This window comes from Corylus avellana, chromosome ca10, assembly GCF_901000735.1.
Source record: "Corylus avellana chromosome ca10, CavTom2PMs-1.0".
NCBI lineage: Eukaryota > Viridiplantae > Streptophyta > Magnoliopsida > Fagales > Betulaceae > Corylus > Corylus avellana.
The window spans coordinates 18896540-18917038 of record NC_081550.1 but is presented as its reverse complement, the minus strand read 5'-3'; the positions used below and the strand labels follow the sequence as shown (position 1 = coordinate 18917038).

The 20499-nt window shown below is 39.4% G+C and overlaps 4 protein-coding genes across 6 annotated transcripts in view; 1 reads left to right on the top strand and 3 right to left on the bottom strand.

Annotated features, from left to right (window-relative positions):
- Positions 1 to 2945, bottom strand: part of LOC132164597 (uncharacterized) — an 11330-nt gene extending 8385 nt beyond the window's left edge. Inside the window, exons 1-2 of the mRNA XM_059575134.1 lie at positions 2831 to 2945; positions 2461 to 2706 (exon numbers count right to left, since the gene is read on the bottom strand). Of these exons, the coding sequence (XP_059431117.1) occupies positions 2461 to 2706; positions 2831 to 2915 (331 nt within the window). The 5' untranslated portion in view covers positions 2916 to 2945. The remainder of the gene's footprint in view (positions 1 to 2460; positions 2707 to 2830) is intronic.
- Positions 2946 to 4333: 1388 nt separating this feature from the next.
- LOC132163635 (protein TOC75-3, chloroplastic) lies at positions 4334 to 8427 on the top strand. Its single transcript, XM_059574000.1, has 7 exons — positions 4334 to 5579; positions 6110 to 6331; positions 6455 to 6562; positions 6657 to 6848; positions 6941 to 7189; positions 7600 to 7854; positions 8038 to 8427. Exons 1-7 carry the CDS (start codon positions 4452 to 4454, stop codon positions 8275 to 8277), a joined length of 2394 nt encoding a protein of 797 aa, XP_059429983.1. The 5' UTR covers positions 4334 to 4451; the 3' UTR covers positions 8278 to 8427.
- Positions 8428 to 8977: 550 nt separating this feature from the next.
- LOC132164265 (uncharacterized) lies at positions 8978 to 14982 on the bottom strand. Of its 3 annotated transcripts, none has more exons than XM_059574741.1 (5): positions 14522 to 14982; positions 11888 to 12059; positions 10124 to 10156; positions 9881 to 9975; positions 8978 to 9646 (listed from the first exon to the last, which is right to left on the bottom strand). In XM_059574741.1, the coding sequence occupies exons 1-5, from the start codon at positions 14825 to 14827 to the stop codon at positions 9410 to 9412; spliced, it is 843 nt and encodes a 280-aa protein (XP_059430724.1). In that variant the 5' UTR covers positions 14828 to 14982; the 3' UTR covers positions 8978 to 9409. The 3 variants fall into 3 exon arrangements, with proteins under 3 accessions (XP_059430724.1, XP_059430725.1, XP_059430726.1); XM_059574743.1 differs by having other exon boundaries at positions 9441 to 9646; positions 10107 to 10156; XM_059574742.1 differs by lacking the exon at positions 10124 to 10156.
- A 1391-nt stretch (positions 14983 to 16373) lies between these two features.
- On the bottom strand, positions 16374 to 19466 carry LOC132163085 (receptor-like protein 6). The gene has a single exon (XM_059573282.1). The coding sequence runs from the start codon at positions 19464 to 19466 to the stop codon at positions 16374 to 16376; it is 3093 nt and encodes a 1030-aa protein (XP_059429265.1).
- Positions 19467 to 20499: the final 1033 nt, after the last annotated feature.

Below are 20499 nucleotides of genomic sequence, written 5' to 3'. Positions count from 1 at the left end.
TAGTCCATTGTGTGCTTTCGCTCTCTCTCTCTTCTCTCTCTTTCTTCCGCTTCTAATATATTATCCAATATATTTAACATGGTATCAGAGCCACCTTTCTGTGGCCTCCAATAAACGTCTTTGACGTTTTCCGGCGCCGCCAGTGTTATCCGGCGAATCATTCTCTCTGCTCCTCACGGTTCTCTATCTTCTCCTCGAGGTTTTCAGTGTATCACTATACCGCTTGAAAACCCGGAAGACAACCGTCCCAGAGCCGCCGCACACAGCCTCATCGGAGCTTACATGCGCCCTCACGCGCCGCCCAAATTTTTGGCAATTCCGCCACTGCCCTTCCGCCACCAGCCGCCACGGTGGTCCGATCACTTCTCCATGGCCACCGATCGATAGCTTTCATCTCGGTAATTCTAGAACAAGTCCCATATCCTCCATACGACACCGCACGCGCCTCCACGCGCCCCCAGAAGTTCCGTGCCTCAGATCCACGCGCCAGGACACGCCTCCTCCGTTCGCGCATGTACCACACGCGCCATCGCACCCACGTGCCACACGCCATCCTTGCCACGTCAGCCCTAATTGCCAGGCCATCCTTGCCACGTCAGCCCTAATTGCCATGTCATCATAGCCACGTCAGCCATGTGTGCCACGTCATCATTGCCATGTCATCAATACCACGTCATCAGTGCCACGCCAGCATGCGTGCCACGTCATCAGAGCCACGTCAGCTCTATGCACCACGTCAGCCCTATCTGCCACGTCAGCACCTTGACATGGTTGACTTTTGTAGCGTTGACTTTGACTGTTGACCGTTGACTTTGACCACTGAAAAAAGTTGACCAGGTGTTTTCTACTCAATTTTTCGTCCTGATTTCAAATTTGTGGTCTATTTTTGCTTTTGGCATCTCTATATGGCAGAAAACAATATTATTCTCCAAATTTAGGCGTTTGTTTTATGTGGTTCAACTTGGTTCATGCTTGTTCAATTCGGTTCCATAGTCTTTTCTTTGACGCAGTTCAATCCGGTTCATTCTTCTTGCGGTAGGCATTCTCAGGTCAGACCAATCTTTCCTCAGGTCCATGAGTTTTCGGGCCAAAGAAGCCCCTTTCAACCGGCCATTTTCTCCTTACTTAGCTCAGCCGACCAAGCAAGACGGTCTACTAGTTAGATGGGTCAGACTTTAGTTCAGCCGACAAGGCGAAACGGTCCAAGGGTTTCAGGCATGACTAGCCTCTTCAACCGGCCCTGCTTATCTCAGCCGACCAGGCGAGACGATCTACTAGTTAGATGGGTCAGACTTTTGTTCAGCCGACAAGGCGAAACGGTCCAAGGGTTTCAGGCATGACTAGCCTCTTCAACCGGCCCTGCTTATCTCAGCCGACCAGGCGAGACGATCTACTTTTTTGATGGGTCAGACTTTACTTCAGCCGACAAGGAGAGATTGTCCAAGGATTTCAGGCATGATTAGCCTCTTCAACCGGGCCTACTTATCTTAGCCGACCAGGCAAGACGGTCCAAGGGTTTCAGTTATGATTAGCCTCTTCAACCAGCCCTACTTATCTCAGCCGACTAGGCGAGACGGTCTACTAGTTAGATGGGTCCGACTTTACTTCAGCCGACAAGGCGAGACGGTCCAAGGGTTTCAGGCATGATTAGCCTCTTCAACCGGCCCTCCTTATCTCAGCCGACCAGGCGAGATCTCAGCCGACCAGGCGAGACGGTCTACTAGTTATAATTTTTTGGGACAGACTTTAGCTCAGGCGAGACGGTCCAAGGGTTACGGGCCAAACAAGCCCCTTTTAACCGAACCTACTTTTCTCAGCAGACCAGGCGAGCTACTTCATTACTAGTATATGGTTTTCAAGTCAAAATTACAACCAAGTGAACCAAGCTCCAGCTTAAATGCATTGCTCAAATTCATGCAGAATCCACCGGTCTCTAACAACTTTTATGACGTTACTTCGGCAATTGTTTCAGCAGCTTTTTCGGCGAATTTATTTTTCTTTCCCTTTTCGTTTATCCAAACTCAAGTTTACACATTGAGTTTGAGAGGGGATGTTAAGAATATTATGTTAATGTTATTTACTTGGTATTTACTTCCTTAAATATTATTAGTCTATTAGGTTTACCTTTCCTTAGTCTACTAGGTTTACCTTTCCTTAGTCTATTAGGTTACTAGCCTCTCTATAAATAGAGGTCTCTGTATTCATTATTATTATCAGACTCAATACAATGTAGTCCATTGTGTGTTTTCGCTCTCTTTCTCTTCTCTCTCTTTCTTCCGCTTCTAATATATTATCTAATATATTTAACAGGTTTGATTAAGATTTTCGACCGTATTCACTACCCAACACCAAAAAAAAAGTTTTCCGTAGAAACAAATAAAACCTTAGATTAACGCACAAACAAAAAAAATGGAACAGGTCATCTATATATTAAGTAAAAAAATAAGGGTATGATAATACTTGGGGCTCCAAGGTATTCAGCATCTTCATCATCATCATCGTCATCCAAGCTGACACCCCAAGATGGTGTAGTGTTACCATCCTCACTATGCTTCTTCTTGCTGAGAGAACGTCGAAATTTCTTGGCCTTCTCCTTCACTTTGGCCAGAACAGATTTCTTGTGATGGTGCCCGAAATCTTCTTCTGGGTCGTGGTCCTTCCAAAATGTAGGTGATGAAGAGGTTGGTGACCACTTTGAAACTCCTCCTGTGCATTTATCTAAACTGATCAGAGGCCTGATATTCAAGGCATAGAATGTTCATAAGAATATTTACCATGCATGCTCAAACAAAATCCACTGGTTTGAGGCATGTCTGGTTCAGGAATTTACCTCGGAGAACTTGTTGAACAGTGAGGCCGCGGGGGTTAATCTTATGATTGTCACCGTGTCTTTGCATGCGGTCGAGTTGAGCCATAATTGCTCAAATTCACAGCAAAAAGGGGTCTTATAATTATGGTTATTGCCTTCAAATAAGTGTTTGTGATAATGCCGATGCTGCTTTATGTGTTCGTCCCAGACAGAAATTTAAGAGATGGAGCAGGAATATTGAATGATGCATGATTAAGCGCTGGCTTCGGGGGTTCTTGCATGGACAATAAACAAGAGCCACATGTCATCTTGTGGGCTCCATTATTACACGTGGAACACAGAATGTAGTGAGTTTTGCTTGCCACGTACGTGGAACTCACAATTTTGACCAGGCTAGCTTGCTAGCTAGGAGAGCAACCATGCATCTTCGGATCTTCCTCTTCCTAAGCCTTATGCATTGGGACAGGAATTTCTTGTGATGGAAATAGGAGCAACTCCAATAGCCAGGGACCTGGCCCAATCAAGCGGGCATATATATATATATATATAGGACTGATTTGCATGCCATTCAGTGAATGGTGGGATTGAAATCTCCGGTTACCTAAATTGCTAGCAATTATTGTGAGAAGTTTATATAAAATTTACTTGTTTGAATCGGTGGCTGAACAACCTAAAATTTTTTTGAGCAAGTAAATTTTATATAGGCTCTTTTACCATAACTGCTATAACAATTTGGACAGCAATTAATTGTTGTAGATCCTAATTCATGAATGATGGCCTTTGAACCAAAGGCCAAGAAGAGGGCCACCCTAAATGAACGAGAGAGCCTTCTTAGGATGATCAACTAGTCATTGACGAGGAACTTCATACTAATGTCCAATAGAAGGGATGCTGGACAAATGAAGCACAAAGGTCATTGATTCATGTAGTCTCTAAAAAAAAAGGCAAGGCACTTGTAACAAGGAGATTGGAAGCTATTAACAATAACAAAAAATTCATAGATCTGCAGCTCCGGTGTGGTGGGAGAATTAGGGCGAGGAGGCAGAGGCGCATGAGACCCATGCGCACGGAACAAGGATGTACTAGGAAATCTCAATCCGTACTAGGGGGTTGAGGGAAGGGCGGGGAAGGTTGATGAGGAGGAGGGAGAGTTTGAAAATAGTAGTCGATGGTAAATGGCACATCTAAGCTTGAGAGCCTTAGCATCGGACAAAGTTTTATTCAGATTGATTTTTTTTTTTTAAAAAAAAAAACCTTTCAACTTAGTCAATAATTGAATTTTTTATTTATTTAACAATGATTAATTTAAAAATTAGTTGAGAATATCACGTCAACATTATTAAATAAATAAGTTATTTAAAAATTAATTAGAAATATCATCCAAATATTATAAAATAATTATGAAATATTAAAAATAAAAATTTAGTATTTTTTTTTTTTAATTTCTTTCATAATCCCCAATTCAAACCTTTTGTTTTTTTGGAGACATTGTAAACCTCGCCCGACGCACGTTCCCTTTCCCAGCAGCACAATCCACTAAACCCATTTCTCACACTAAAAAAAGCGAAAACCAATCGCCAAAACCCCTCTCGCTGACTCTCTTCTCTGCCCCCCTTATCTCCAACTCCAAACCCCGAAAGCCATGCCCTCCTTCGCCGCTCCGACGCACATCCAGTCAACTCCTCCTCTCAGCTCATCCCGGCGAGCATTAGCGTCTCCCACACCAAAACGCACCGTCCAATGTAACTTTGCGCTTCCCTCTTTCTCTTCCTCTTCCTCTTCTTCTTCCTCGACCAAAAATCCTAAACCCCTCAAATCCTTTTTCAAAACCCTCGCTGCCGCCTCCGCCTCGTCCCTCCTACTCCACCTCCGCTCGCTCTCCCCCAATCTAGGTGGTTCTGGCGGCGAAGGAGGAGGCTTTGGAGGATCGGGCGGTGGTGGTGGTGGTGGTGGCGGAGGATTCTGGAGAGAGCTATTCTCTCCGGCATTGGCCATTGCTGACGAGTCCCAGAACCAAGAATGGGACTCGCATGGGCTTCCGGCGAACATCGTGGTCCAGCTCAACAAGCTGAGTGGGTTCAAGAAGTACAAGGTCTCAGATATCCTTTTCTTCGATCGCCGACGGTGGGCGACCGTCGGCACCGAGGACTCTTTCTTCGAGATGGTGTCCCTGAAGCCGGGCGGGGTCTACACGAAGGCCCAGCTCCAAAAAGAGCTCGAAACCCTAGCCACCTGTGGAATGTTCGAGAAAGTCGACCTGGAGGGGAAGACCAACCCGGACGGCACTATTGCAGTGACGATATCGTTCACGGAGAGCACTTGGCAGTCGGCGGACAAGTTCCGGTGCATCAACGTGGGGCTGATGCCGCAGTCGAAGCCGATCGAGATGGACTCTGATATGACCGATAAGGAGAAGATGGAGTACTATAGGAGCCTCGAGAGGGACTACAAGAGGAGGATCGATAGGGCCAAGCCGTGCCTGTTGCCGCCGCCGGTGCACCGGGAGATCATGATGATGCTGAGTGACCAGGGGAAGGTTAGCGCGAGGCTGCTGCAGAGGATTCGGGACCGGGTACAGAAATGGTACTACGACGAAGGGTATGCGTGTGCGCAGGTGGTGAATTTTGGGAATTTGAATACGAAGGAGGTGGTTTGTGAGGTGGTGGAAGGGGATATTACGCAGGTGAACATTCAGTTCCTTGATAAGCTTGGCAATGTCGTGGAGGGGAATACCCAAGTCGCCGTGGTGAAAAGGGAAATGCCCAAAGCGGTACTACTTTTTTTTTTGGCTTGGTTTATGTTCGTTTTCTTTGTTTTTGAGTTATTTTGATTGAGATGTGAAATGAGTAACCGGTTGTTTTTGGATTGATTATATGCTTGGCACGCGAACTTTGTAATTGGTGATTGATTTGTTAGTGTGGTACTGTGGTATGCTTAATTCCAAACTTTACAGTGTTCATTGGCTTCAAAATGCTTGGTTTCAAACTTTAAGTGGGTGAGTCGTAGCTAGCATTTCGAATGGATGATTGATTGGTGAGTGTTTGAATTGGACTGACAGCTTCAACCGGGCCAAGTTTTTAAGATAGAGATATTCAAGGGCTAATTCCCTGTTTTTGGATTTATTACATGTTTAGTACATAAGCTTTGGAACTGGTGATTGGCTTATTAGTGTTTGCTTAAATTCAAGCTCTATGGGGTTCATAGGGTTTAAAGTTATATGCTTTGGTAAATGGGTGATTGGTTGCTAAGGTTTGGAGTGGATGATTGATTGATTGGTGAATGTTTGATATGGGCTGACAGCTTCGGCCGGGGAAAGTTTTTAACATAGAGGCAGGGAAGCAAGCTCTGAGGAACATTAACGGGCTCGGTTTGTTTTCAAACATTGAGGTGAACCCACGGCCTGATGAGAAGAACGAGGGTGGGATCATTGTTGAAATAAAGCTTAAGGAACTAGAACAGAAGACAGCTGAAGTTGCTACAGAGTGGAGTATTGTTCCTGGGCGTGGAGGACGCCCCACTCTGGTATACTTTATTTTATTATTTATATGTCTGCTTTGTTCACAAACCATCAAACTTTTGGGGTTCCAGTTTTGAAGTTCTCGTTGTGCTTGCTTTTGTCTTACCTTGTGTCTGTTGTGTGTTTAGGCTTCATTGCAGCCTGGTGGAACTGTTACTTTTGAACATCGGAATCTCAATGGGCTAAATAGATCCATTAACGGTTCAGTGACTACTAGCAACTTCTTGAATCCTCAGGTAGGCTCACCTTAATGTATAATTTTCTCATATATGTGTATCATCTACGTAAGATCTAGTATCACAAAATGTCCGAGGTATATTCTGTCCTCAGGATGATCTTGCTTTCAAACTTGAGTATGTGCATCCTTATTTGGATGGTGTGTATAATCCACGCAACCGTACTATGCGAGTGAGCTGCTTCAACAGCCGTAAATTGAGTCCAGTCTTCACTGGCGGGCCAGGGGTGGATGAAGTCCCTCCTATATGGGTTGATCGAGCTGGCGTTAAGACCAATATTACAGAGGTAAGTATGGTGGTTTTTTTTATCCGTTGCTTTGTTATTGTGGGCAATTTTTAGTAAACTTATGGTGGTGATCTAATGTATATGCCTTGCAGAATTTCACCCGGCAGAGCAAGTTCACGTATGGACTTGTAATGGAAGAGATAACAACACGTGATGAAAGCAGTCATATCTGTCCCAATGGTCAAAGAGTGTTGCCAAGTGGAGCAATTAGTGCAGATGGACCTCCTACAACCCTCAGTGGTACTGGTGTTGACCGAATGGCATTTCTTCAGGCGAATATTACTCGAGATAACACCAAGTTCTTAAATGGAGCTATAGTTGGTTCAAGGGATGTATTTCAGGTGAGCTTAGATGCTTGTGACACAGCTTTTTCTTGGTTAGTTAATTTGGATACTCTATAATCCGGGTTTTAAAAGAGTGAGGGAAGGAAGAAAAATGCATAAAGATCTTTAGGAAGGAAGCCATATAAGCAGGTTCATCTTAATTTCACTCTATTTGTTAGGAGCCTTCTTGAAAGTTTGTCCTCCCACAAATTGATAGTTTCTGATAAGTTGAGGAGACTTCTGTCCTTGGCCCCAGCTAGCTGCCGGTTTTCAACAGATATAATTGCTATTATGATGATTGGAGTTGGTGAACAATTTAAAGTTTTTGTCTCTATAAAAATAGATATTGTCAACCAGTTTGTCAAATTCTCTACATGAAATGTTTTTTTTTTCCTAGCTAATGTGCATATTTTGTGTACAAAATGCAGGTAGACCAAGGCATTGGTGTCGGCAGCAAGTTTCCGTTCTTCAACCGCCACCAACTAACATTGACACGATTTTTTCAGCTGAAGGAAGTGGAGGAAGGTGCTGGTAAATCACCACCACCTGTCCTTGTCTTTCATGGCCACTATGGTGGCTGTGTGGGAGACCTTCCAAGTTACGATGCTTTTACCCTTGGAGGTCCGTATTCTGTGAGGGGTTACAACATGGGTGAGATAGGTGCAGCCAGAAACATCGTTGAGGTAGGAATTTCGAGATACAAGCATTTGATTAGCTATCCTTTATGTAGTCATCATGACCTTCTTAATGTTTGAGTGAGAGAAAGCATAAATTATTACAAAAGCTTACTATAATTATGCTTATGAGATTTTTAGTGTTAAGTGGGTAAACCAATATTTGATTCCTCTTCCTGATGTTTCCTACAGCTAGCAGCTGAGCTCCGGATACCTGTAAAAGGTACACACGTGTATGCATTTGCAGAACACGGCAATGATCTAGGAAGCTCAAAGGATGTCAAGGGGAACCCATCAGAGGTCTACAGGCGACTGGGCCATGGCTCTTCTTATGGTGCTGGTGTCAAGCTAGGTCTAGTACGAGCCGAGTATGCTGTTGATCATAACTCTGGCACTGGTGCATTTTTCTTCCGATTTGGGGAGAGGTTCTGAGATGCAGTCGGTTTTCATATTTTTTAGACATTCTGTTCGTTAGGTTTTGGGATAATCTGCTGGAATTTTTTGTTATCTCGTAGAGGCTTTATGAGAGACTTGAAACTATATATATGAGTCAATTAGAGTGGAAAGCACTTGTGTTTTTTTTTTTTTTTTAATTATTATTATTATTATTTTTTAAATTTATTGTCTTTGTGAATTATCTTACCAATTATTTCTTGTTCTCTAAGAGCTAAGAGTTGCTTAGATTTTTTTTTTTTTTTTTTTAAAAAAAAAAAACAAAATAAAAAGTAAAAAATTGTTACGCAATAGTGGTGGTGCTGCCCTTGTGGGTGACTAGAATATCATATCAAACCGGTGGCCACCGCAAGGTTGAATAAAGTAAGAAGACAAAAAGGCTAGTATTAGGGTTATCGGTCAAAGGCGTAGTTTGATCACCTCCAAATTCAACCATTGGGTGTGGTTCAACTACCATTAAAAATAGCCATGGGTTGAATAGCCACCCTGAGGCCAGCTTTTTTTTCTTCTAATTTTTAGGGTAAATTCGGACTTTCATAATAATCATGTTGGGAAAAAGGCAAAATTTGTACAAGAAGAATTATTTGTTATATAGGCACATTACAATGAGTTATTTGTCACTTGAAACCCAGCACCAATTTAGCAAAACAAAAATTTATAAGAAGAAAGGAAAAGAAAATAACTTGGGAAAGTACATCTAAACCAGTTGTAATTGATATTATCACTTGCTATTCGTTATAGCCAAAAGAATAATTTTAATTACAAATCGTCCTACTCTAAGCATAAAATCTACTAGCCTTTGCTGAAAAACGAAAAAAAAGAAAAGAAAAAGGAAACTGTTTTATGTCCGATTACATATCCTTAATGCTCAAAAGGGCAGAGCATATGTACAACAGTACAAGCTCATGTCTCACAAGGTCAATGTCTCAAAGTCTTCCTAGTACTTCTCGCATACCTTCCCTCTGAAACTCTTCTATAAATGGATGCAAATGAAATGAGGCCTTAAAAGTCACTTCAAGATATGCAAAAGTGAGATTACTCAAACGTTTAAGATGGCAACAAAACTTGACCATCTTCCCATGGCGGGTGAATGCAAAGCTGCATTTCTCTGCTATAAACCCAATTCCTTTTTCAATTGAGCAAGGGTAGCTTCTATCTCATCAATATTCTCCTCAATGCTGCTCCCCTTGCCAGCTTTATCTTTGTTACTATTTTCTGTTCTCTCTGTCCCAGACGTTCTAAAAGAATTGCCTTTCTTAGGTTCTTCATCACTGGTGTAAGATCCAACCTCTTGATCAGTTATGTTGAGTTCTTTCTCAAGAAATTCCACAAATTCTTCTCCAACTTCCTGTCAAGTGCAAATTTACATAATGTAATTTAGGTTTCCCCTCAAGGTCACGTTCCTTACAGATTAGACAAGTTTTCGCATATAAATCATATCTGAAAAATGTGAAAGAAGTTTCTTCTATATAGTGTGGGTGCATGCCTGTGTTATAACTTAAATTTGGGGAGAAAGTTATCAGATTATTATGTTCACATTATCATATACATACTATAACTGATAAAGACATGAATGTCTCACCGCCAATTCTTCCCATAGGCTTTTTGGCTTTCCTTGCGAAGCAGCAGTCGCTTCCCAATTCTGGAATTCTCCTTGAAGATCTCTGAGGAAGTCCTCTGTAACATCAAATCTAGAATTAAAGCACTATGTCGAAGCAAACTTGCAACCTTAAAGGGAAAAGAAAATAGCTGCCCAACAAGACTTGAGCATAATGAAAGTTAGCTTTATGGTCCATATGATGACTCACAGGGAGGACATATCTACCTATTGTTATTTGAACATCCATCAAAAAATTACCTGCAGCATAAAGGGCTTAATTATAAGAACGTAGAGAACAAACCCGAGATATGGAATTTAGACCCCAACCCTCACAAGCAACAATTATGCAAATAATTTAAACAAAAAAATTCTGCAGCAATATAAATCAAACCACTCAAAAGCAATAACCACATGCACACATCAACAACACGAGGTTTTGAAATGGAAACTCTTTGAACTCTTCAAAGGTGAAACCACTACAAGGCAACCAAATCCTAGGAATTAACACTAAGAAAGATTCAATACATAAGCATAGTACACTTACAACTCACTATAACAACTAAGACAATCTATGCGCAGACAAGCTCCTCACTTGCCTTCTGCCCACGGCAGCTCCAGCTCTTCACTGGCCAATATTTCTTCTTAATCTTCCTTACCAACCCATCGGTAGAGTTCAATCCATTTGTTGATGTAAAACAACAATGTGATTTGAATACTCCAAGAGAATTAAGCTTCAATGCTCATACTATCAATATCTCTTGGCACCATGCTAAGCACTTGGTGTTTAAGAACACTCAATACCAAAGGTGAATAGTCCTGCTTAGCTCTCTTAAATTCGTGCCTTCAAAGTCTTTAAATAGACTTGGGATAGTCTGCCTTGAATCCTAAAGTTGCATATGAAAATCAAAGGCAACGTCTGGACAGGTTAATGATGTGTCCGGACATCACTAGGGTTTCATGCCTTATAAGAAGATCATGTCCGGACACTTGTGCACACAACAGCGCATGGAGCTCTATGGAAGTCATCCTATCCGGACACCAGTGCACGCACCAGCACAAGTGCTCTAATGAAGTCAGCATGTCTGAACACCATCGCACGCATCTGCGCATAGGAGCTCTCTGGAAGTCCTCCTGTCCAGACATGTGCGCACAGGTCAGCACACACAACTATCTAGCAGGGCCCTGTCCGGACACCAACAATCATGTCCAAACATCAGGTTCTTGTACTTGATTTCTTTGAGCAATCTTCATCACAAATCCTAAGTACAAATTTACCCAATGCCACAAAATACAAAGACACTTGTTATGGACAGCGAATATGCCAATTAAAAAACCTAACAAAACCTAACTCTGTAAAAGGATAAGATGGAAAATATGGAAAACGGCAGAAGATCTTTTCTGATAGGATTTTTTTTTTTAACTGTTTTTGCAGATGACAAAAAGTTGGATGACATGCAAGTAAGCCAAGGGAAACAAGGAAATCAAAGGTACTGGGGAAATGGACCACTAGAGTCTACCAAACAGGAAGAAGTATATGCAGATGAAGTAATAAGGGAGAAAAACTTTTGGTCTAAAGGTTCATTAGGGAATTCCTTTTATTAATAGATTGGCTTAATATGTTGATACAAACATAGTAGTCTATCTAGATGCTCTTTTAAAACTTTCTGCTGAAGAATGCAGTTACTTGGACGGTTAGGATAAATTTGACTGGTCCTTTGACCCAAGAGATCTCCTTCATTAAAGGTTCCACTGAACTAGCATGTCCCTATACCGGTATATAGTGCCATGTCTGTGGCAATATCTCATTTTTCACTGGGTAGATCTCTCAAGGGCTATCTGGCAACCAGTGAAAGAAAATTAGCATTGAAGTAGACAACCTTCATCATGTAAATAATAAGTGATAAAAGAGAAAATGGGGTTCTATGTGCATAAGAGCTTTACAAATTCATACAAGATCAATTAGATTTGAATAGGATTATAAGTTTTTACCAAACCCGTAAAACTCTTCTTCATCTTGTGTGTTCCTACTTTGGCTTCTTTGAGAACCAGAATAGGAATAATCAGATCTGCGATGTCCGGAGTCATACTTTCTCCGAGATTCAGAACTCAGTAATGTATTGTATGCATGTTTAATCCTCATAAATTTCTCCTGTGCATTTGCCTGTGCACCAAAATATTTAGCAGTATTAGCACGGTCTATCTATATACCAGCAAAAGAATCAAATTAGGTTAGCAATTTCAAAACACTTTACCGCCTGTAATGCAAAATAGGAAAGAGGTAAAATGGAAGAGCATAAATAAATCGTACTCAACTAGGCAGTATATTACTCGAAGTGGCATGCCTACTCCTAGGCAGTTTGTTTCATGAAATCACAAAACTAAAACTAAATTTACGGAAATCAAATCACAAAACCCCTTTGCTTTTTGTCACTTTGACTTTAAGACCACAATTGTCAATTTGATAGATGTAAGACTTGAGTTTAGGCCCATTAAAATTCAAGACCTCGTTGTCAGAAATGACTGAATATACAATTACACCTTCCAGATAAAAATAAAATAAAATATAAAAAAGCCAGAACCAAAAAAAAAAAAAAAAAAAAAAGTGGGTGAACTTAGTCAGCATTTTGATCATAAATGACTTTAAAAGTACACTTATGCTCCTTTGATAAAAAATAAAAAAAGCCCGACCTAAAAAAAGTGACTGGGCTGGGTGACCTAGCCCAACCACTGCGATGGCCAAGGGTGGCACAACCTAGCCATGGATGAGTGGCACGACTCAGCTGTCCTCCTAGCCACCCTCTTTGTTAGGGGGTGGCTTTGTCCACCATGTTCAGAGGGGGTGGCTAGCAGCCACCTTGGTCAAAGGGGTGGAGCCATCCCTCAAGCCACCCCCTAACAAAGAGGGTGGTTGTGAGCAACCATGGTGATGGTAGAGCATTTTTTCTGGCTTTCTTTCTTTTTATTTTTTTTATCTGAGAGGCATAATTTTGTTTTCATAACATTTCTAAAAAACAAAAAATACTGACGGAGGTCTCAAATTTAGAATAACTTAAGCATTTAAGCTCAGGTCTTAATCTATCAAATCGAAAAATGGAATCTTAAATTCAAAATGATGAAAAGTATAGAATGTTGATGACCTGATTTCCCTTATTTACTGTAGTACAAGATAAACTGCCAAGAAAACCTATAAAAAAATAAAGATTTCTACCTTCTTGCTTTAAAATATCCAAACACACAATAATAAGAAACAAGAGTATGCTGATAATTTTTTTTTTTTGATAGGTAACAAGAGTATGCTGATACTATCAGGAATGTAAGTCAAAATTATGGGAAGCAAGTTGAGATCACCAAAGGATGATCAATTAGTTCCTCATGCTAGCCCAACATGGCAAATATCATTTGTGGTGAGGAGCTGTGCTCGCTTAAAGTCTTGCAGCATAAAAATAGTTGCTGACTTCTAGACAGGTGCTCTTCTAACTTCTTAACTATAAATAGAGGGAGGTTAAAAGCAATAAGAAAGCATATGAAGTGCAATGGAGATTGCTAAACACACCAAAAATGAACATTTAAACAAAAACAAGCTCCTTGGTAACCAAATATCTTTGGCTGGTTTGTACGTAGAAGGAGCTTTTGTATGAGCTTAGTCCCTACCGATGGCTTCCTAGAGACTTTCAGAACTTATGTGTTACAAACAAGACATATAAAAATTGTACACCCCAACTTGGGGAAATAATTAGTCAGCCTCTGGGAGAGCACATCCAGTGCAGTAAACCATCAAACTACATTTAAAAAAAAAAATTAAATTAAATTAAAAAAATTGAAAAAAAAAAAAAAAAAAACGATTTCTTACCCATTCAAAAATTTCTGCATTTGGAGAAGGGAGAGGGGAGGGGAGGTGCATGGCACAGATAAACTGGAACACAGACTGTAGCCATTTATTCCTCTTTCTACTAGAACCCACTTCAATCTTACATATCTAAAGAATTTGCAGAGGTCTTCTCTGAAATTACAAACTATACTTAATTACTTCTGCTGAGCTTCGTAGTCCAAATTGATCACTCATCATTTCTTCCTCATGGATGGCATATTGGATTTATTTATTGGAGATTCCCTTTGGCTAAATGTGTCATAATTGTGTGGTTGGCTTTCTGTCAACTATAAACGTTCATTGCCATCCTTAGAGAGGTCCTTAATATTTCGAAGGTAACCAAACAAACCTAAAATTCCATAGTTTTTTCACCTAATTATTTCTGACTATATCCTAATAGGATAGAACTGAAACCTCCAATGATTTCACCTTCACTTTTTCTTTTTGTAAGTATTTCAAATTCAATTTTTCGACCATGAAAAGCAAAGATAAAAGAAAATGGTCTGACATAACCAAAATAAAATTCCTCAGGAACCAATAAAAACCATTTTCTCTCTAAAAAAAAAAAGAAAAAAAAAAAAAAAAGAAAGGTAAAGATAGAGTCTTAATTCTGCACCCATTAGATCAGAACTCAAAATTACCGAATAAAAATCCTCTACTTAGAATTATAAGCACCAAAATCCCATGTAAACCATAAACAAAAAAGTAAAACACAAAGATTTATAATGGATTAAGTGCTTAATACAGAAATTTACCTCCTTATTGACATCTGGGTGATACTTTAGAGCAAGTTTACGATAAGCCCTTTTGATTTCATCCGGAGTTGCAGAGGGAGACACCCCCAAAACCTCATAAGGAGACTCTCTGCGACTCGCTCTCAAAGGGGAAATACTTCTTCTTCTTGTTTTCTGCTTGTAATTCCAGAAGCTGCAGATGGGTATCGAAGATTTGGTTTGGTTTTGCAAAGAGAGAAGCGAAAGGTGAGGAAGAGATCTGAAGCAGAGGTGAGAGAAACAGGGGAGGGTGGTGTATGGTGTCAGAGGTAGAGCCAATCCATGCATGTTCGTCAAGTAATCTGTGATTATTTGTTCGCTCGTGTCAATGAAGATTCTCGTTGAGACATGTCGCGCTTTGGATTTGGAGTCCGGTGCCCCTGGCCATGTTCTTTCACTATTGGTCCGGTTTTTCTTGACCTGGCCTATCCACTATAGATCACAATTCAGTGAATTCACAACCATCGATGGTTCGTAAACACTAGCCTATCTTTAAGTGAACAGATGACTGTGTAAGCTACTCTTCACACTTGGTTATTAGACGTGTCGTGTTTTAACTGACGTGTCATGTTTTAACTAATGTTGCATGTTTTAAATTATTTTTGTAAATAATTAATATAAAAAATTACTTAAAACACGTTATATTAGTCAATAATAAATAAATGTAAAAAATAACATTACTCTTATTTGATTGCATCGTATCTCATGTCATGTTATTTAAAAGAGTAATACTAAACTTCACACAACATTCATACTATGTTGATGTGGTAAGCTTAATAGCCCTTAGATAAGCATTTGTTTTTTTAAAAAAAAAAAAAAGAAAAAGAACAAAAAAATCTAAGAGCTACTTGCCTAGTCCTTGCCATGTCATACAATTTAATTATGTAGCACTAAAAATCAATTATTGAATCGGCATTTGTAAATTTTTTCTTTTAAAATCAGTCTTTAATTGACAAAGAGAAAAAAATAAAAACTCAAGAGCTACCAGCCCATGTCACATCAACTTAATATGATTGTAGTGTGAAGTAAGCATTAATCTTTTAAAAAAAAAAGTTATATAAAGTAGCAACATATATATATACCATTAAACACCTGAAATTTAATCTAAACTATAAAATTAATCTCCTTTGTTGCTATCGTTTATAAATCAAATAGTCTAGTGTACTACAGTTGTTTACTATTCAAATATAAGCAATATGCATAAATTTGAAAATTCTTCCTTAATAAGTGAGGTCCAACATGTGATATGTTTAATTGAAATGAGAGGTGAGTGATTGAAACATAGTTCAAACTCATAACTTCTGCTTTGATATCATGTTAAGATATCACTTATTTTAAAAGCTTAAGGTAAGATGATTAGGTAAATTTAATCATTTAATTATAATCTAACACTCCTAATGTTCGTGGTATCATTGGCCCATTCATTTTTTATTGGTTTATAGGCAAATATAAAATATAGATGGTGGGGGAATCAAGCTGGATCCTTACCATTGTTGATTTGAGATATAGAGATGAGGCGAAGGAGCATGAGAATGCCTTTAATTAGATTGTTAGAGGTGAGCAATTTAGCAATTTGTGCTTCCTCGTCACATGTGTGTCTCATAGCTAGTCCAGAAAATATAACATCAGGCAATTACGTACTTCACTAGCATTATAACTTAATTCTTAATACAATGCTTGCATCCTATATTCTAACACATCCAATTACATGGATCCATTTTTTATTTTACTTCATACATACCATATATATAAAATTCGGAAAAATAAGAGTCAATCATCATAAACCCATCTGCATTATGCCTGATAATTCTGACTAGTGCCTCAGCTTTAGATCTCATCTTCGACGACGTTCATTTCTAAGATATAGTTGAGGGAAGATCTTGAAAAGAATGTCATCAACATGTTTGGAGTACCATATCCTCCATCTCTTCCAAAACATAAGGGGCCCAATTACAATTCCGAAGCCAAAAACAAATCCCAGTTCAGCACTTATGTAATTCCACTCAATCACAATCCTAGAATTTGAATGAGATTCTTCATATGTTGGAGGTGGCTCCTCATATGTGCATTTTGATTTCAAAGGCAAACCACATAATCCTTTGTTTCCTTTAAAGGAATTTTCTAAAAATGTACCGAATTGCTTGGTGAATGGAATTTGCCCCACCAATTGATTGAACGAAAGGTTGAGAACGGATAAGAAATTAAGACCATCAGCAAGTTGCACAGGAATCTTACCAGAAAGCTCGTTGTTTGACAAATCCAGTGACTCAAGATTATTCAATTTCCCCAAAGATGGAGGGATTTGACCAGTCAAAGCATTATGCGACAGGTTGAGAATATATAGCAACGCGAGCCCTCCAATTTCTTCGGGAATAGGACCATCAAAATTGTTGCAAGAAAAGTCAAGGATGGTGAAGATAGTTTGGATGTCCACCAACTTCAATGCTAAACCTTTGATAGTACTTGTAACTGTATATCGATAACCATAGTCAAAGCTTCTTCCTTCGGTTCGTTCTTCCCTTGATTGGGCCACCACATCGTCCATCATTGCTGCCCAGTTAGATTGGGGGATTATTGGAAGCCTACCAGTAAAATTGTTTAAGGCTATATCTACAATTTGAAGCCATGGCCATGTAGCATTAGGGTTTAAATGAGTAATGGGCCCGTAAAATTTGTTATTCCTCAAAATAAGAACCTTCAAAAAAGTTATGCTCTTCAGGTAAAATGGGAAGATACCCTCGATATGGTTATTTCCAACATCCAAGTGCTTCAACGATGTGCAATTGGCCAAATATTTAGGTAACTCTCCTCCCAGTTGGTTTCCATTGAGACCTAAAAATTCTAACCAACAATAGTTTGGAAAACCCTCAGGAATGGTACCAATGAGATTATTTGTTCTCAAATCCAGTATCTGAAGAGTCATCCCACTCATCGAAATCAAGCATTCAGGAATTGTGCCACTGAGAGAATTATTGGACAGATCTAAAAGTAGAAGATGTGTGATGTTGCATATTGATCTAGGGATGCTCCCGTACAATTTATTACTTGAGAGAGAAAAAAATCTAGTGGAAGCAAGGGACTGACCTATGTTAGCTGGAATGGAGGAACGAAAATGATTCATCGAGAAATCCAAGTATTTGACAGATGAGATGATTGGGAGCTGCCCTTGGAGCTGATTTGAGTGCAGGTCTAGGGTGGAAAGAGAAAGATTGAGGATAGGTCCTTCCAAAGTCACCAGAAAATTATAAGAGAGATCTACGTCAGAAAGATTAGGATGTTTCCAGACCCAATTGGGTATCTCTCCATAGATTTGGTTGTCTGAAAGGTCTAGAAATGATAAACTGGATTGGTTTCTCAAGAAATCAGGAAATGTTTTCAACTTATTGTGTGAAAGATCAAGATAATAAAGATTTTTTAGCTTCGGAATCACACTAAGCTGCAAGGAGCTATTAAAGTGGTTTGAAGAAAGTGAGAGGAATTGAAGACCCTGAAGTTCCAAGAAAAATATGGGTAGTGGCCCTTCCAAATTGTTGTTACTCAAATCAATTCTTTCCAGCAAGCAGTGAGAAGAAATATTGTTGGAAAATTCCAAATTGTTGAAACCAGAAAATTGGTTCTTGGAAAGCCATACCTGTCGCAATGATGGAAGAGAAAACAGAGAAATTGGAATCGGGCCATTTAGTGAATTCTCACTCAAGTCGAGACGCTCTAGATTCTTGGTCATGCTGAAAATTGGAATTGATCCACCGAGATTATTGACAGACATGTCCAAATAGACCAATTTTGTGAGTCTTCCCATTGAGTTTGGAATTGATCCACTGAAACTATTGTGTGACATGTCCAAATGGACTAATTGTGTGAGGCTTGCTATTGTGTCTGGAATTGGTCCAATGAAATTGCAATTCCAAAGATTTATTGTTGACAACATTTTAAGGTGACCAATGGAAGGTGGCAATGTCCCTGAAAAATTTGTACCTGAGAGCTCCATGGTTTGAAGAGATCCATTTAGAGGAAATTCTGGCAAAGAACCTTCAAGTAGATCGTTATCTGACAAATCGAGCATTCGTAGGGTTGAAATTTGGAAGATCTTTTTTGGAAACTTTCCATTCAACCCAGAAGAGGTGACTTCCAAGGATGTCAAATTTTTGAAATCTGCAAAAAATTCTGGAACTGGAGCTGAAAAGTTGTTATCATTCAAACGAATAATTGAGAGGGAATGAAGATTCCGCAAGGAGGAATCAATCGGGCCAAAAAGATTGCAGGATGACAAGCTCAACACTCTCAAATTTGGGAGTGAAGATGATAAGGCCCGACACCACTCATTACCTGGAGCTGATATAAGTACACTATCAAGATTAAGTTCCATAAGCTCCGAAAGGTTTTGAATCAACACTTTAAAATTTGGATTCTCAAGATGAAGGTGATTGAAGTAATAAACGGAATAATCGGAAGATAAATCAAGAGTAACCAACCTTGTCAAGCGCGAAATCGCAATTGGAATCTGCCCTACAAAGTAAGCATTTGATAGATTCAAATAACTCAAATTCGCAAGCTTGTCAAACTCTGATGGAATCTCATGAGAATACTTGAAGTCGTTATAAGCCAAACTCAGGCTCTCGAGATGCTGAAGACTGAAAAGGCTGCTTGAATTGTCGAGTCCACCTGAGATGGATTCGTTGGTCAGGTCGAGACCAATAACACGGCCCTCGTTGCAGGTTACGCCTTCCCAAGAGCAACAATCAGCACTTTGATTCCACTTAACAAGTTTAGTGGACATAGTAGAATCAAACGTAAGATTGTTCTTCAATTGCAACAACAAGGACTGCTCATTGCGGAAACATGGGCTAGACACCCCAAAGACAGAAATGGTGAGGAAAAGTGAGTAAATGGCCATCAAGAAAAGCCATGAAAAGACCAGAAATCTCATTGGAGGCCGTTATAAGAGACACCCTTACAAATTACAAATGTAGAATGGAAGAGGTAGTGTTATTAATGGTGGATTCAGGAGGGTATTAATTTCTTTTGTGTGTCATTATATATATAGATGGGGGCTGTGGCCCCGAGCTCGTAACTAACTCACATGTTTCACATTCCCAAACAGTAAGCAAAAAATATAATGGTGGGAATGGATCAAGTGAGTAAAGTCCCATAAATAAGAGAAGGAGCTAATTAAACCCACCGCAAAGCAGTTTGCGTAAATTTGAATTTCTTTCTTTATTCTTTTAGTTTTCTGAGTAATTTGTTGGGGGTTTAATTAGCTCTGCCCAAACATTTTAAATTTTACTTAAATTTTCGAGATAAATAATCGTTTACTATGATAATAAAGTGAAAAAAAAAACCCATGAGTTTGAACCTTTTACCTTACCTAACCGTTTACTATATATATATTAAGAAGACTTGCTGGTCTTCCACGATCAAATGACGTCTTTGACACATCCAAAGAAGACTTGCAGGTCTTCCAGGATAAGGGGGTGTTTGGCAAATGGGATGGCTTAAACACTATAATTGATATAGATTAATGTGAAAAAAAATAAGAATGTTTAGTATAAAAAAAATGAAAAAGTGGTATAGAAAAGTGAAAAAGTTTTATTTTGTAGTGATTTTTTTATTTGAATAATAATAAAAAGTGAATGATTTGATATTAAAAGTGAAAAAAGTTAAAATGTTTTGATGTTAATTTTTTTGAAAAATCGTGATAAACAGTATTTGGGCCAACCCCATCCCATTACCAAACAAAGCCCAAATGACGTCTTTGACACGTCCAAAGAAGACTTGCAGGTCTTCCACGATCAAATGACGTCTTTGACACGTCCATGAGCAGGATTCCCATGCAGTAGCCTATTTCTGGTATAATTAATTAATATGACCATGAAACAATGGAAGGTGGGTGGTGCACTTCTATGAAATTACTCTACTCCTTTTCTTCTTCTAGGAATTATTGTTTTTTTCTTCTCTCTTTT

Bases quoted from the DNA above. Each gene is read 5' to 3' on its own strand.
- LOC132163635 (XM_059574000.1), top strand. From the start codon at position 4,452: ATGCCCTCCTTCGCCGCTCCGACGCACATCCAGTCAACTCCTCCTCTC. The intron at 5,580-6,109 runs GTACTACTTTTT...ATGGGCTGACAG, and splicing joins AAAGGGAAATGCCCAAAGCG to CTTCGGCCGGGGAAAGTTTT. The intron at 6,849-6,940 runs GTAAGTATGGTG...TATGCCTTGCAG, and splicing joins TTAAGACCAATATTACAGAG to AATTTCACCCGGCAGAGCAA.
- LOC132164265 (XM_059574741.1), bottom strand. From the start codon at position 14,827: ATGCATGGATTGGCTCTACCTCTGACACCATACACCACCCTCCCCTGT. The intron at 10,157-11,887 runs GTAAAAACTTAT...TTTATGCTGCAG, and splicing joins AGAAGAGTTTTACGGGTTTG to GTAATTTTTTGATGGATGTT. The intron at 9,976-10,123 runs GTAGATATGTCC...TTGATGTTACAG, and splicing joins GGATGTTCAAATAACAATAG to AGGACTTCCTCAGAGATCTT.
- LOC132163085 (XM_059573282.1), bottom strand. From the start codon at position 19,466: ATGAGATTTCTGGTCTTTTCATGGCTTTTCTTGATGGCCATTTACTCA.